The 14,715-nt window shown below is 47.2% G+C and overlaps 1 protein-coding gene across 3 annotated transcripts in view; it reads right to left on the minus strand.

Moving 5' to 3' along the window:
• Lhfpl4 (LHFPL tetraspan subfamily member 4) overlaps nt 1-12,328 on the minus strand; it is a 29,566-nt gene extending 17,238 nt beyond the window's left edge. The window contains exons 1-4 of one of the 3 annotated variants that reach the window (XM_021260176.2): nt 12,206-12,323; nt 11,268-11,713; nt 10,815-10,877; nt 8,929-9,874 (exon numbers count right to left, since the gene is read on the minus strand). In XM_021260176.2, the coding sequence (XP_021115835.1) occupies nt 9,666-9,874; nt 10,815-10,877; nt 11,268-11,673 (678 nt within the window). In that variant the 5' untranslated portion in view covers nt 11,674-11,713; nt 12,206-12,323 and the 3' untranslated portion in view covers nt 8,929-9,665. Of the gene's footprint in view, nt 1-8,928; nt 9,875-10,814; nt 10,878-11,267; nt 11,714-12,205 lie in introns of those variants that run through there. The other 2 variants (XM_004835282.4, XM_004835283.4) reach the window with 2 other exon arrangements.
• Between the last annotated feature and the right edge of the window lie 2,387 nt (nt 12,329-14,715).

Below are 14,715 nucleotides of genomic sequence, written 5' to 3' on the forward strand. Positions count from 1 at the left end.
TGTTTTCCTGCTACTGATGAGTGAAGTAGTCTATAGGTATCCATTATATCCAGTAGATTAATGGTATTGTTGAGTTTAATTATGACTTGATTGATTTTCTGCCTGTTGAATCTGTCTGCTTCTGAGAGAGGGGTGTTGAGATCTCCAACGACAATAGGTCATCTGTTTTTCTTTGCAACTCTACCAGTTTTTGCCTCCTGTGCCTTGGTGCTATTTTTAGCGACATACAAGTGAAGGCCCAGTGTGTCTCTCGGAGAACTGACCTTTCTGTCATTTGGCAATAATGGGCCTCTTTATCCTCAGTGAATTACCTTGTTCTGGCAACTGCAACATGAAATTAATACAGCTGCTCCTGTTTTCTGTTGATTAGTGTTAGCATGGTATAACTTTCTCCATCAATTTACTTTTGTTTTGTTTTATTTGTTGTTGTTTTAGGTTTTTCTTGGATTTTGCAGTACTGGGGATCAAACTCAGGCTCATGCTATCACTGAGCTACATCCCAGCCCTTTTTATTTTTTATTTTGAGACATAGTCTTCTAAGTTGCCCAAGCTAGCCTTGAAATCCTCCTGCCTCAGCCTGCCAAGTAGCTGGGATTACAGGCATAGACTACAGCACCTGCTCTATTCATTTACTTTAGTTCATATATTTCTTCTTATAGTTAAGTGAGTCCCTTGAAAGACAACATACAGTTGGCTGGATGTTGTTTTGTGATTGGTGCTTTTAGACCTCAAAATGATTACTGATATTGTTGGATCAATGTCTTCTATTTGTTGTCCTTATTTAGTTCTACATTCAACTCTTCTTTGCCTTTTGTAGTTTCAATTGAACATTTTATGATTCAGTTTTCTCTTCTTTCTTAGAATAACATTACATTTCTTTTAGTGGTAGTCCTAAAGCTTACAATATACACTTCCAATTAATAGAAATCCTCTTTCAAATAACATTACACCACTTCTCCAGTAGTGTGACTAACTGTAATAACCGACACCCTGCTAATTCCTCCACCTACCCCATACTCTGGGGTCATCATTCCACAGTATGCATACATACATCAATACATTGTTGCTATTATTTTGAACAAACTGTTATTTGTTAGATCAATTAAGCATAAGATAAATAAGGGGTTTTTTTTTCTTGTGGTGCTGGGGGTCAAACCTGGGGCATTCTATCACTGAGCCACATCTCCAACCCCTTTCTTTATTTTTTGAGGCACAGTCTCACTAAGTTGCCCAGTCTGGCCTCCAATTTACAACCTTTCTGCTTCAGCCTACAGAATAGCTGGGATTATAGGTATGCAACACCATACTGGCTTAAAAGTTTTATATTTTAATCTTCATTTATTCCTTCTCCAACATTCTTTTCCTCAAAGAGATCCGAGTTTCTGATCTGTATCATTTTCCTTTTCTATTAAGAACATCTTTCAACACATGTTGCAAGACAGATCTACCATCAAAAAATTCTCTCAACTTTTATTTGTCTAAGAAAAGCTTTAATTTCTCCTTTTTTACCCCTTTGGCAATACTGGGATTGAACCCAGGGCCTCATGCATCCTGGGCAGGAGTTCTAATTCCTGAGCTACAACCCTGCCTCCAGCGCTTTATAAATTAAATTTAAATTTAATTTCAAAACAGAGTCTCATTAAGTTGCCCAGGCTGGCCTCAAATGTGAGATCCTCCTGCCTCAGCCTCCAGCCTCAGCCAGGATTATAGGTGTGTGCCACTCCCTTGCAACCACTCTATCACTGAGCTACATCTCCACCCCCCTCTTCCCATCCTGTAGAAGGATAGTTCACGAGGTTCAAAACTTGGCTGAAATGTACCTCAGGGGGATAGTGCTTCTTGCTCAAAGCCCTACATTCAGTTCCCTGCACCAAAACAAAGGTCTCTGCCGTGGCCCCACATCCACTTGTCTGCCTCTGGCTGCTCAGACTCCTTTTCTGGCTGCTCCTCCTCTCTGCCTCGCCAAACCTGGTTTCCTGAGCTCGGCCTCTTCTCCCCTCTCCATCCACATCACACCCCTGTCCATCGCAGCTCCAGCTCAGAACTCTCTCCTCAGCACCAGAATGAAATATTCAAGTGCTTTTCAGACTTCCCCTTAACAGGAACATCTTGTAGGGACCCAAGGGCCTCACCTTCCTCCTGCATGCTTGGAATGTCACTCCAGAGAAGAAATGCGAAGAGTCACCACAGCACTTGCCTTGTCCCCAGCCCCTACACACTTACTGGTCTCCTAGACAGAGGCCCAGCTCTCAGCCTTAGACTTCCCAGCCTCAAATATCAAATACATTTCTGTTCACTACAAATCACTCCATCAGCAGCATTCCATTACAGCAGCACAAGACAGACCAAAACATTATTCTTCCTTGTTTTATATAGAGGCAACTGGGACTCAGGTACAGTCCAAAGGTCATTTAGTCATTAATACAATAACCAGAACGCAAATCCAAGTTGTCTGACAACCGAACCAAGCTACTGTGAAGGGAGTGGAGGGTGGAGTTATGATTTAAATCAGATGTCACTCATTCATTTGTTTACTCAGTAGACATTAAGCACCCAATATGTACCAGGTACAACCTCTTGATCCAAGACTCATTATACCATAAAACTGCTCTGGAATTAAAAGTCGAGTTAATAATGATGAATAACATGAAAGAGGAATCGAAAGATAAAGATAAAAATAAGACGTCAGAACATTCCTAGAGAAAACTGCTGGCAATTCCTTCAAACTCTTGTAAAATGAGACACTAGAGAATGAATCAACTTTTATCATAAGAGTTTTGTAGTGGTACTGGGGTCCCTGAGCCCAGGGACTGCACACTGTGCTTCATCTCCAGGCCTTCTTTTTAAAAATCCATTTATTTTTTTATTAGTATTTCTTTTGTAATACATAATCATCACATTTACCATGGGGACTTTGTACCTGTACATGATAGATCTTGATTCTTCTTTCCTCATTCCCCTCCCGTCAACCCTTCTTCTCCTCCCCATTTACAAAGGTTCTGGTTCCACATTTTCCTTCTATTTTCTCTCTTTAAAAAAAATCCCTTTTCCCTTCCTTCCTTTTCCCCACCTCCTTTCTCTCCCTTTCCATTTGAACAAGTTCTTCCTACTTCCTAATATCTATCCTCTATTTTGCTCCTTGTTAACACAAGAGAAACAATGTGATATTAAAAAAAAAAAATGTCAGAACAAGAGTAGTCCAGCCCTTTTCCGCTGGACCCCTGGCAAACCTCCTTCTTCCTAACAACTACACCTGAGTGTGTTTCTCCCATGCTCAAACACTCCGGGGCTTTTCTAGTATAACATTAAACCCAGGGGCTGTAAAAGGGAATTGATCATCTGCTTATGTTAAGAAAAGCTGAATTTCACCATGGGGGAAAATCCATAGACAAAGACCAAAGGTAAACTGGGAAACAGTATTTGTAACACACTGCATAAAGGGCCAACACCTAATACCTAAAGAGCCCAGCTGAGCACAGAGACACACTGTGGAATCCCAGCACTCTGGGCAGTTTAGGCTGGAGGATCCCAAGTTCAGGCCCAGCCTGCACAATTTAACAATCTAGCGAGACCCTGTCTCAAAATATGAAATAAAAGAAAAGCTGAGGACGTAGCACAGTGTGAAGGCTATGGGTTCAAGCCCCTGTATCACAAAAAAAAAAATGAAAAAAATAAGTTCAAACTGGATGTGGTGGCACACACCCGTAATCCTAGTACTTAGGAGGCTGGGGCAAATGGATCTCAAGTTCGAGGCCAGCCTGGGCTATGTAGTGAGTTCAAGGCCAGCCCAAACTACATAGTAAGACCTTGAATAAAAAAAAGTTCTTACAAATACCACTGACTTGATCAAATATTTAAGAAATTATAGTTTGCAGAAAAACCTATATAAGAGGTTATATATCCTCTTACATATCATCCTGCCTCAGCCTCCCAAGTAGCTGAGATTATAAGTATGCACCACCACATCCAGCTGAAAGGTCTTCTTTACCCATCTGGTTGAGAAAAATAAAATATAGTATTTAACATAACACACTTACTTCGCAAGGCTGTAGAGGAACAGGAACTGCCACTGTGGACAGTATTATTTCTAGATCTATCAAACTGTAAATTCATGCACCATTCAATCCAGCAACTTCTGTAAAGGCTTTATACTATTCTTTTATTTATATATATTTCAACTTATTTTTATACATTATTTACTGGGGCATTGCTATTGTAAACAAATATTAATTCATTAAATGATTATGCATCTATACGAAAGTTTATTATAGAGCTGTTAAGAAAGAAGTAGTCTTTATCCACTAATATTGAACAATCTCCAAGATGTATTATTGAATAAAAACAGCAAGACATATGGCCAAGTGTTTAGTACGTTACCTGTTCATGGTGGTTTGGAAACATGTCCACAAATTCTCTGTTAGAGGAGGAGCCTAGTTCTTCTCTCCTTGACTATGACTGGGTTTAGTAACTCATTTCTACCAAGATAATGTGGCAGAAGGGATGGTATGTGCTGTCTGAGGGCAGGACATTAAAGGCAGTGTGATGGCCAGAAGAATGATGTTAAAGCACTCGTACTCCTGCTTTCAAAACTGACTACAGTGCAATAATAATAAGGACAGTCTGGTTCCACCATAAACATCTATCAGAGGAATAGAACTGAGTCCTGAATTTAACCCAGACATCTAGGTCAAATGACGTTTTTGGCTTTTTGTTTGTTTGTTTGTTTGTTTTGAGACAGGGTCTCACTATGTAGCCCAGGCTGATCTCAAACTCACAGCAATCCTCCTGCCTCAGCCTCCTGAGTGCTGGGATTATAGGCATGTGCCACCAAGCCCGGCCAACTGACTTTTGACAAGGATACCAAGATCATTCAGTGGAGAAAAGATGATCTTTTCAATAACTGGTGCTTGGACAACTGGAGCCAGATGAAGATGGGCCCATACTTATAACAGACAAAAGTTAAGGGGTTGGGCATGGAACTCAGTGGTAGAGGTCTGGCCTAGCCTGAGGGCCTGGGTTCAATGCCCAGTGCCACACACCCTCACACATACACCAGTTGTGTCAACACAAAAACTCATACAGTAACTCACTGCACTATTCACAATAGCTAAAAGGTGAGAACAACCCAAATGTCCATCCGGTGATAAATGGGTAACCCAAGTGCGGTACAGCCATACAATGGAAGGTTATTTGGCAAAAAAGGAATGAAATTCTGACACACATTACAACATGAATGAGCCTTGAAACTCTGTGCTAAGAGGCCAGTCACAAAGACCATGTATTATCTGGTCTCATTATATGAAATGTCCAGAATGGGCAACGTATAGCGTAAGATAGCAAGTTAGTGCTTGTGTGGGACCAGGGAGAACAGGTGGTCAGGAATTACAGGGTGATAGCTAAAGGGTTAGTACAAAGTTTCTTCTCAAGATGATGAAAATAGCTTAAAATTGATGGTGGCAATGGTTGTATGAATACACTAAAACCTTGAACTGTTCACTTTAGATGTGCACACTTCATGGCATATGAATTATATCTCAATAAAGTTGTTGCTCAAAGTGGGAGGCAGGCATTGTGGTTTCTTCCATTTGATTTCTCTCTCAGATCACGCATTCTGAGGTCTGCCAACACTCAGGAGAACGCACTTAGTGAACTTCTGACAACTATAGCCCCAGCTAAAGTCTTGCTTGCAACTTCACAAGAGATCCTGAATCAGTACCCCCCATTCCCATTCTAAGCGGCTCCCAAATTCCTGTGACTCCCAGAAACAGGAATAAGGGGGCATGGTGACACACACCTGTGATCCCAAAATAGAGAGAGGCTGAGGCAGGAGGATCACAAGTTCGAATCCCACCTGAGCAATTTACCAAGACCTTGTCTCAAAACAAAAATAAGGGCTGGGGATTTAGCTCAGGGGTTCTGTCACCTGCCTCACAAGCACAAGGTCCTGAGTTCCATCCCTGGTACCAAAATAAATAAATAAATAAATAGATAGATAAATAAATAAATAAATAAAATAAAAAATAAAAAGGGCTGGGGAGTAGCTGAGTGAGAGAGTGCCCCTAAATTCAATCACCACTGGTAAAAAAACAAGAGAATACATGAGAAGACAAAGAAGGAAACATAATAAATGCTAGTTGCTTTTGGCCACAAGTAGGCTTTGTGGCAAGTTGTTATGGACCAATAGACAACTAACACTCTACACTGTTTATGTAAAAAAGCATTGTTCAAGCCAAGTGTGCTGGCACACACCTGTAATCCCAGTCCTGAGGGAGGGTGCGGCAGGAGAAGTACAAATTCAAGCCCAGCCTGGAAAATTAGCAAGAACATGACTGAAAAATAAATAAACAAATAAAAATAAAAAGTAGAAGGAAGGCTGAGTATATAACTGGGTGCGAAGGTCCTGAGTTCAACTGCCAGTACCACAAAAAAAAAAAAAAAAAGATTCAGCTCTAATTTTGTTGCCCTTTTGGGAAGACCCTCCGGCTATCCTTGGCTGTGTTAGAAACCCCTCCATGTCCCAGAGCACCCTGCATAGGACTCAGGCATTGCATGTTCCATAGCACTCAGATCTGCTGTTTGCCTCTCCTGCATAGACTCCTAGCACCAAGCAGCAAGCTCTTGTACTCAGGATTCCTGGAGCCAGGCACAGGGCTGACACACCGGAAGGCCTTCAGGAAAGGGGTGATGTGAGAAAGAAATGAAGGGGTTCCTGGAGAGAGGGAGAGAGAGGAGCAAAAATGTAGGAAGGCCGGAAGGGAAGAGGAAGGAGGGAAAAAGGAAGGAAGGAAGGAAGAGGCTGAGAAAAGAAGAAAAAGGGAGGGAGAGAGGAAGAGAAAGGAGGAGAAAAAAAATGTCCTCACTGTGCTTAGCAGTGTCATGCACATACAACGAAGTTACCGGGGATCAAATTCTGGACCTTGTGCTTGCAAGGCAGGCGCTGGAACCACTGAGCTAAATCCCCAGCCCATACAACAAAGTTTACTAGATAGGTAAAATCTGAATCTGAAACAAGACCTAAGAAAATGGAGAATGTGGATGTGCTCTAAATTACTCTAGGCCAGTGCTGGCAAACCTTTTAGAGCTTTCAATGATTTCACAGATGAGGAAACAGATCAGAAAGGCAGGCACACTTATTCAAAACCACACAGTGAAGCAGTGGCAGAGCCCCCACTGCACCCTCTCAGCCTCCTGAGGCTGTAGCTGACCTGTGCTGGGGTGGGGGTGGGGGTCTGCCCTTGGCTGACCTTGCCAGCCCACATGTCATCAACACATGGAGAGTTGGCCATGACTTGTCATGGATTCACTTCCAGGTTCTGGCTCAGTGGCAAGAACAGGCTCCAGAGCCATGTCAACTTGTACTGAGTTCCAGCTCCATCCTCTCCTGGACAAGTGGTGTGGCCTTGGAGCAAGATGTGGAGGCTGGCACCCTGTGTGCCCTCAAAAAACTCAAGCAAACAGGTGAAAGAGTAGCTGAGATGCCCTGAGGAACCCTGAAAATTTGAGCCCCGCTCCATAGATGGCCACCAACTCTTCAGCCTCCACTCAGCATCCTGGCAGCAAGGCCCCGCCACCATCCTCCCCATCAGTCCTGTCTGAACCACAAACTTGGCTTTAGAGTCAGGAAGACCAAGCTACAACTCTGGCTCCACCACTCTCCCATGTGAGCTTGGACAGATGAGGCTCTCCCTTCTGAGGCTGTTCTCATGTATATAATAGGACAACACTGCCTCTTCCATAGCATTCTTGTAAGGATTAAATAACATTCTGTGTGTCAAATGTTTAGATGTAGTAAGGGCTCAGAATACATTAATCACTTCTCTTGAGTAATAGTAACAGCTATAGTAGCTTCTGACTGCCTGCTGATTGAAGTCCAAACTCTCTCGGCCAGGTACACTGAGGCCCTTGTTCCTTCTCATCCCCTTCCTGCCTTCCCCTGATGCTCCCCTGAATAGACCCCACACTCAAGCCCAAGGTGGCCTCCTCCCCTCTGTTCCTTGCCCTCGACCTACCTCTCCCACACCCACACCTGTCAGCACTGCCTCATTCTCCCCAAGCCACAGTCCTCTCTTGCTCTGGGTTTCCACAGGCAGGTGTAGTGCTGCAGGTTCCCTACCCACAGTGCCCCTCTTCTGGTCATCGCCCAAAATGTACCTTTGTGGGAACTGACCTTCCTTCACTATCTGAGAAGGGCACCTGGCTCAGGCCTTAGACTACATCACCATGACTTACCAAGAGGAGACCCTTGGCAGCTGGGTACAGTTTCATACACCTATAATCCCAGTACACAGGGGTTGAGGCCAAAGGGAAACAAGTTTGAGTCCTGCCTGGGCAACTTAATGAGACCCTGTCTCAGAATAACAAGTGAAAAGCACCGGGAATGTATGTCAGCGTGGAGACCATGAGTTCAATCCCCAGTACAAAAAGGAAAAAAGTGGACATTTGGCAAATGCTGGTCAACATTCCAATTTCACTAGAATCATGTTTCTTCCACAGGTATTGCTATGTAACATAAGTCAAAGCAGTGTAAGTCCAGAGCTTCCAATGGCCCTATTTGTCACCTTCAAAAGGGAAACGGACTTAACATGAGTGAACAAGAGGAATAAAAAATGAAGACAGATTCTTCATGACATTATTTGAGCTTCTGGATCTATGCATGCCTGTGGTCTCACACTGGGCCTTCAAATTATATGAATCAAAAAACTCTACCCTCTATTTTATTTTCATTTACTTAAGCAAGTTTACATTGAGTTTTCCACTTGTCACTGGAAGATTACTGATAAACACAGTGACCCAGCATGATGGTCAGTTTCCTAGGGGTAGGGACTGTATTTTATAGACTTCAGGTTCTTGGGTCAGAGGTGATAGCTTACGTGTGTCAGTACTGTAGCATCCAGCACTATGACCACAGAACAGTGAGGAATAAACAAATAAATGATATCTCTTTGTATTTTCCCAGTGGTCCAGTATTCTGCACTCAAATACGAAATAAAAGTTCAAAGAAACAAGAATCACATGACAGGCATTTGAATTCTCATGAGACACAAATGAAGCCCTTTGCTTCTCTGCAATTCCTTGGAAGCTCACTTTCTCAGTGGAATGGATTTGATGAAAGAGTGGTGTGAGGAGCCCACAAGGCTGAAAAGGGCACTTCAGGTCAACTAATCCCCAACTCCCCACACCCCCACTGTACAGATGGGAAAACTGAGATTTAACTAAAAAGTCTTATGGTATATGGTGAGACACAGGAGGAGTGAGTCACAATTTCCATCCCAGTGCCCTGTGCCCTGTCCTGTGCCTATTAAGCATATTTACTCTATGAAGCACAGTAAATCAGACACTAAGCCAGAGAACTCAGAAATCTCTAAGCAAAATAAAATAAACTGTTCAACTCTGACCCTCAACCCTCAGGGCAGGGGAAGTAATTGAAGGGAAAGTGCTCCAGGCCAATGTTAGGAAAGCTGGCACTTTCAATATGATTCCTTCCTTGCTGGCTGTGTGAGGCTGAGTGACCCCTTCACTCTCTACACTCAGTTTCCTCTCTTGCTGTAAGGGGAGAGAATTTGGGCAGAATTTGAAGGAGCTGATGGCTAAGGTCTCTGAAATCCAATGGCTACATGAAGGTTATTGAACATTTCATTAAATCCCTAAGATTAATTCCACAGGGATTACAGAGAATTTGAAGGCCACAAGGTCAACAACCCATCTGCAGACTCCAAATTCAGGCTGATGAACAGGGGGCTCCAGGTGAGCATATCCTTTCCAGCTTGACTCCGGATGAAAAATAGATGGAAACACACACTGTCACCTCTCTGGATACCATGCAGGAAGGTGGAGAGACCCCTCACATCTGACAATCCTCTTCCCCTCAAAGAACCTGAAAGATCCACGCAGAAATTAAGTGGAGTGAGACGGATTTGCAACATGCCATTGGCACATCCACATCTGGACACATGCCACCTTCTTCCAGAAGGCCTTTCAGGAATCTGAGTCCTTTTTTCAATGGGGTGGTGATTCCTTTGACACATGTAGAAGTCCCCTTGGGTAAGCACCTCAGGGCCATTACCTTGACTCCACATCTTGGCTTTCATCACACATGACAGTTCTCAGTTTGATTGCCCCATATTCTTGACATCTGACCCTGAGTATCTTCCCATCAGTTCCAAAGGCGGAGCTCCCCCTCAGTAGGGATGTCTAGAAGGACACACTCCACACTGCACAGCAGCTCCCTGCAATGCTCTGAGTAGTGGAATCACCAGCCAGAGATGTAGCACCTCCTCCGGGGTCTCTTTTGGAGGGCTCAACACCTGTGGAATACTCTGGGGTGTTGTTTGTAAAAGATCGCCTCTGAGGCCTTACTCACATTTTCTCCTCTCTTTCTCATTCCTAGGTTCCTCCAAACTTTCCCCTACCACTCACCATCTTGCTGTCCCCTGGCCCCACTTTCCCAGTCCAACACCCTTCCCTGCCTACAATTAGCAAATACCCATGTTGCTGAGTCTTCAAAATCTGTCTTTGATGGAATGGTGGGTGGGGGCAGGGGGCTCTAATGGATCCTGGAAACCTGCCTCAGTATTTCTCATTCCCAAAGGCCTTTTACTGATTCAAAGAGCAAGAAGACTGTCTAGGCCCGACACTGCAGGAAGTCCCAGGGACTCATTCCCACGGGCATGGCATCAGTCTCCTTCTTGCATGTTGGGGAGGGGTTGAAAGGATGGAACCTTTCCTCTAAAGACCCCATTGCCAAGGGCCACCAACCACCCAATCTTGAACAGACGCCATAGATACTCCCCTTATTACAAGACTTTAAAGTTTACCAGATCCTCTTTCCTTTGTCCTCTGTAATCCTCTCCATTGTTTTACTGACGAGGAAACCAAACCTTAGAGAAGTAAAGTGAAAGATCCAAGTTGATAATGTCAGCGAGTTAAAGATCCCAGCCAGACCTCAATTCCTCATGCTTTTTCCTATGCAACAGAAGTCAATTATACCTAATACCTACCCCTCATTCACAAAACATTTCCACAAACACAGCCAATAGAGACCTGTGTAGATGCTAACATAATGCTAACCCACCAGCACTCTGCCCATACCCAAGCATACGGGCCCAAATACCCAATTCTAAGGCTCTGTTCCCAGCTCTAAAGTGTCTCTCACGGAATCTCCTCCGAGGAGCTGATGAGGGTCGCCAGGGAAGTGAGTATCTCAGCTCGGAGAAGCAGCACCTCTCTCTGCTCTTCCAAGAAGGTGCCCCAGCCCCGGCTTCCCCTACCTGCCAAGAGCTGCATCCAGGCGCAGATCTTGTAGACCGTGGCCGTGTTGCAGAAGAAGAAGAGGGCAAAGCAGGTGATGCAGCCGAGGATCAGCACCATGGAGAGCAGCACGAAGAAGGCGGCCGCCTTGAAGGCGCCTGACGGGATGGTACTGAAGTCGGTGAAGGAGCCCTGGCAGATGAGCTCGCGGCCCGCCAGCCCGCTGCCCACGCAGTAGTGGAAGAGGCCGAAGTAGCCAGGCTTGGGAGTGCTCACGCTGTCGCCCACCCAGTAGGGCTGGATGAAGACCACCACGTTGATGATGGCGAAGCAGATGGTGAAGATGGCCCACAGCACGCCGATGGCCCGCGAGTTCCGCATATAGTGCTCGTGGTACAGCTTGGAGGCCTCCTGCGAGGGCAGCATGGTGCCGGGGGCGGGACCGGCCGCCGGCCCCGGGTGCGAGCTGGGGACGCACGGAGAGGCCAAGTCAGGGCCGCGAGGCGGGGCCGGGCGGAGCCGGGCCGGGTTGGGGGCTGGGGGGCCGGGGGGGGGGTGTGGGCGGTGTCGGGGGTGGGGCTGGCAGAGATCCACGGGCCCTGGGAGAGGGCTGCGCGGAAGGGGCAGGAGGAGGCACAGGGCCGAGATGGGGACTCGGGCGGCTGGGGTCTGAAGGGCTGGGGCGCTGGGGCGCTGGGGCGCTGGGGCGGGGAGCAGCACCGGGGTGTCCGGCAGGGGTCTGCGCCGGGTGTCAGCACGGGGCGGCGGGCGCCCCCGGGGGTCTCGGAGGTCAGCGTGGGGTCGGTCCGCTCCAGGCGGCGGGGCGGGGGCTGCGGGGGCGCTCGGAGCCGGGGTGCGGGCTGGGCAGCTGGGCCGGGCGGCGGCGGGTGCTCCGGGCCGGGAGCGGGGCCCAGGCCGGGGAGGCCGTCTGCGGCCGGCGCGGGGCCGGGAGACCCACCTGGGCCGGGCGAGCAGCGGTCCGGATGGCTAGGCCTAGGCGCCGGGGCTCGGCGGTACCGGGCGCGGCGGCTGCCCGGGCCCAGGCGGTGGCCTCGGCGCGGCCTCCATCTTGCTCTGCTCCGCGCGCTCCCGGGCCGGGCCGGCGCGCGCTCGGCTCCGCGCGGTCGAGCGCGCGCTCGCGGAGGGAGACGGGGGAGGGGCGCGCGGTCCGGGGTTCCCTTGCCCCGCCGCGCCCGCCCCCGGAGCCGGCCTGGTTTCGGGGACTCCCTCCAGCCGGGTGTGGGGGATCCCCACGAAGCCCCGCGGAGATAGAGAGGCTGAGCGCGGCGTGGACGCGGCGGGAGCTGACTCGCCTAGGTCTGCGCTTGGGCACCCGTGACTGCGCTGGAGCCGCACCGCCGCGCTGCCAGGCCTTCGGGTCTCAGAGGTGGTGAAGGATCCCAGAGTCTCCTAGGAAACTGTCAACACCCCAGAGAGAGAACCCCTAAACTAGGCAGCCTACGCCAGCAGCGGGGATTCCTTAGTCGCCAGTACAGGACGGGCTGAGAAGCGGGACCTGGGGCCTATCCCCACCTACACGAGAGAAGGGCGCTGGGAAGTTGTTGGTTCCTGCCCCGGACTCCCGGCGTTGGGCCGGGAGCCGCGCACTGAGACGCTTCGGAGCAAGCAGAGTTGCGAAGGCCAGGCTGGACCTGGACTAGGCGCCCTGTCGAGCAGAGAGGAGCGTGCGGCGTTTCTTTTCCTGCTGGAACACTCTTTGGTTTGGGATCTTGCGCCCAAGCGCTCTAAACCTCTGTTCCTCTGTCTGTAAAGTGGGCATATTAGCCCCACTTCACAGATACAAACGTGTGCGTGTGTGTGCACGTGTACATTCTGTGTTAGTGGGTCCCAAACAGTGGACCCCATACAGAGATCTGTTGAAATTTACATCAATCTGGAAAAAAAATAATAATATTGCCAAATGATTTTTTCCAGGTGAGAGGGAAATTTTCTGAAATCGGTACTTCCTTCTTAGTATAAAAATCCATTCCTTCTAAGAAACGGTGGTGATAGTTAATGAGAGTTGGGTTTTATTTTGGTCTTATTTCAGTTGCAGGCCCAGGACACTGGTGCCACCCTTCCAAGACTTGTTTTCTGTCCTCCACTAGTTTGGAACCTCGGGCCTGTGTGAGTTCATCCCAACCAGGGCCTACACACAGACACACTGTAAATTTGGTCTCCTCATCACTCGTGCTTTAGGAAGGGCATCCTGGCCATCTCCTGAGAGCCCTGCAGTGCGGAGTCCTGAGCTGGAAAGGCAGTGGGGGTGTGTGTGTTGTAAATTCATTACAAGTTCTTACTGAGATGAATACCCAGTTCCTCTCTGCAGAGTACAGTTCTATGAAATTCTGCTCGCACCATGTCTGACAAGTGTTTCTCTTTGAAGAACTTTTCCCTCCTCACTCAGGTCCTGGGTTTGGTAGAGCACATACCACATATTTCTCTCTGTGGCGAGGGATCAGGTCTGGACAGGAAGAGTACACCTTTGTGCTGGGCGCAATAATTGGTTCTCGGGTTGATCCTCAGCCTAGGCCAAGTAATTGAGAATGATACCCAAGACAGTTGTAGTTCAGTAAGAAGTGTTTCCTTTCTGATGGCTTACTGTAAGCTACTGCTAGTATGGTGTTGGGAGCAATTCTACATAATTTTGGGGAAAAATCATTTCACAATTAAATTGTGATTGGCCCTAGTTCTGCCTACAGGCCAGCTATGGCGTGTTGAGACAGAACTCCAGTTTTGCCTCCAGTCACAGCTAAAACCTCAATGGTGCAGTGGTGCCATCTTACTCAGGACAAGATTGCATCAGCTGAAGATATCCTGGTTCCTTGAGAACCAAGTAATAAGAGAAAGGTTTTACCTGGGAAGGGACAAATTACTAATCAGCATAAGTTCCTCATTGACCTAGGATCTTCATCAGCATAATTCCTCATTATCCTGGGATCACTGCTGCCCTCTGAGTCATCTGTTACTCCTGCTATACTGAATAAAGGTGTGGCAAGCTCGGGGTGCCTTCATCTTTGAAGCCTAGAGCAGCATTGATCAGGCCCAAAGCTCAGCTTCTTTTCTAAGTCTTTTCCTGTCTTCATTCATTAATTTGCCTTGTGCAGTTGTGGCTCACAGGAGACCAGGACTCACTGCAAGCGTTCTGGTAATGTCCCCTTTCCCTGTTCCCTACAGTAGGGGACCTCTTTGATACCCCAGGCAGAGAGCTTGTCTAAGAATAAGGTCAACACAAGAAAGCTAAGAAATGGAGAGAGCATCGTGATGACAGTTTGAGAATCTGGGTCCAACTGTACCTGAGCACTACTTCCTGCATCATTCTGTTAGGCTGAGCCAATAAATTCAGCTTTTGCTTAAGCCAGTTTAAATTAGAGCATTTAAAAAAAAAACTTCCAATCAAAATAAGAGCAAGCAGGGGCTTATATGTTGGATTCTTCATCTTATAGAAGAACATCTGAAGCTGTTCCT

This window comes from Heterocephalus glaber, unplaced genomic scaffold, assembly GCF_053883595.1.
Source record: "Heterocephalus glaber isolate CG9 unplaced genomic scaffold, H.glaber_assembly_v1.0 deba00000122, whole genome shotgun sequence".
Taxonomy (NCBI): Eukaryota; Metazoa; Chordata; class Mammalia; order Rodentia; family Bathyergidae; genus Heterocephalus; species Heterocephalus glaber.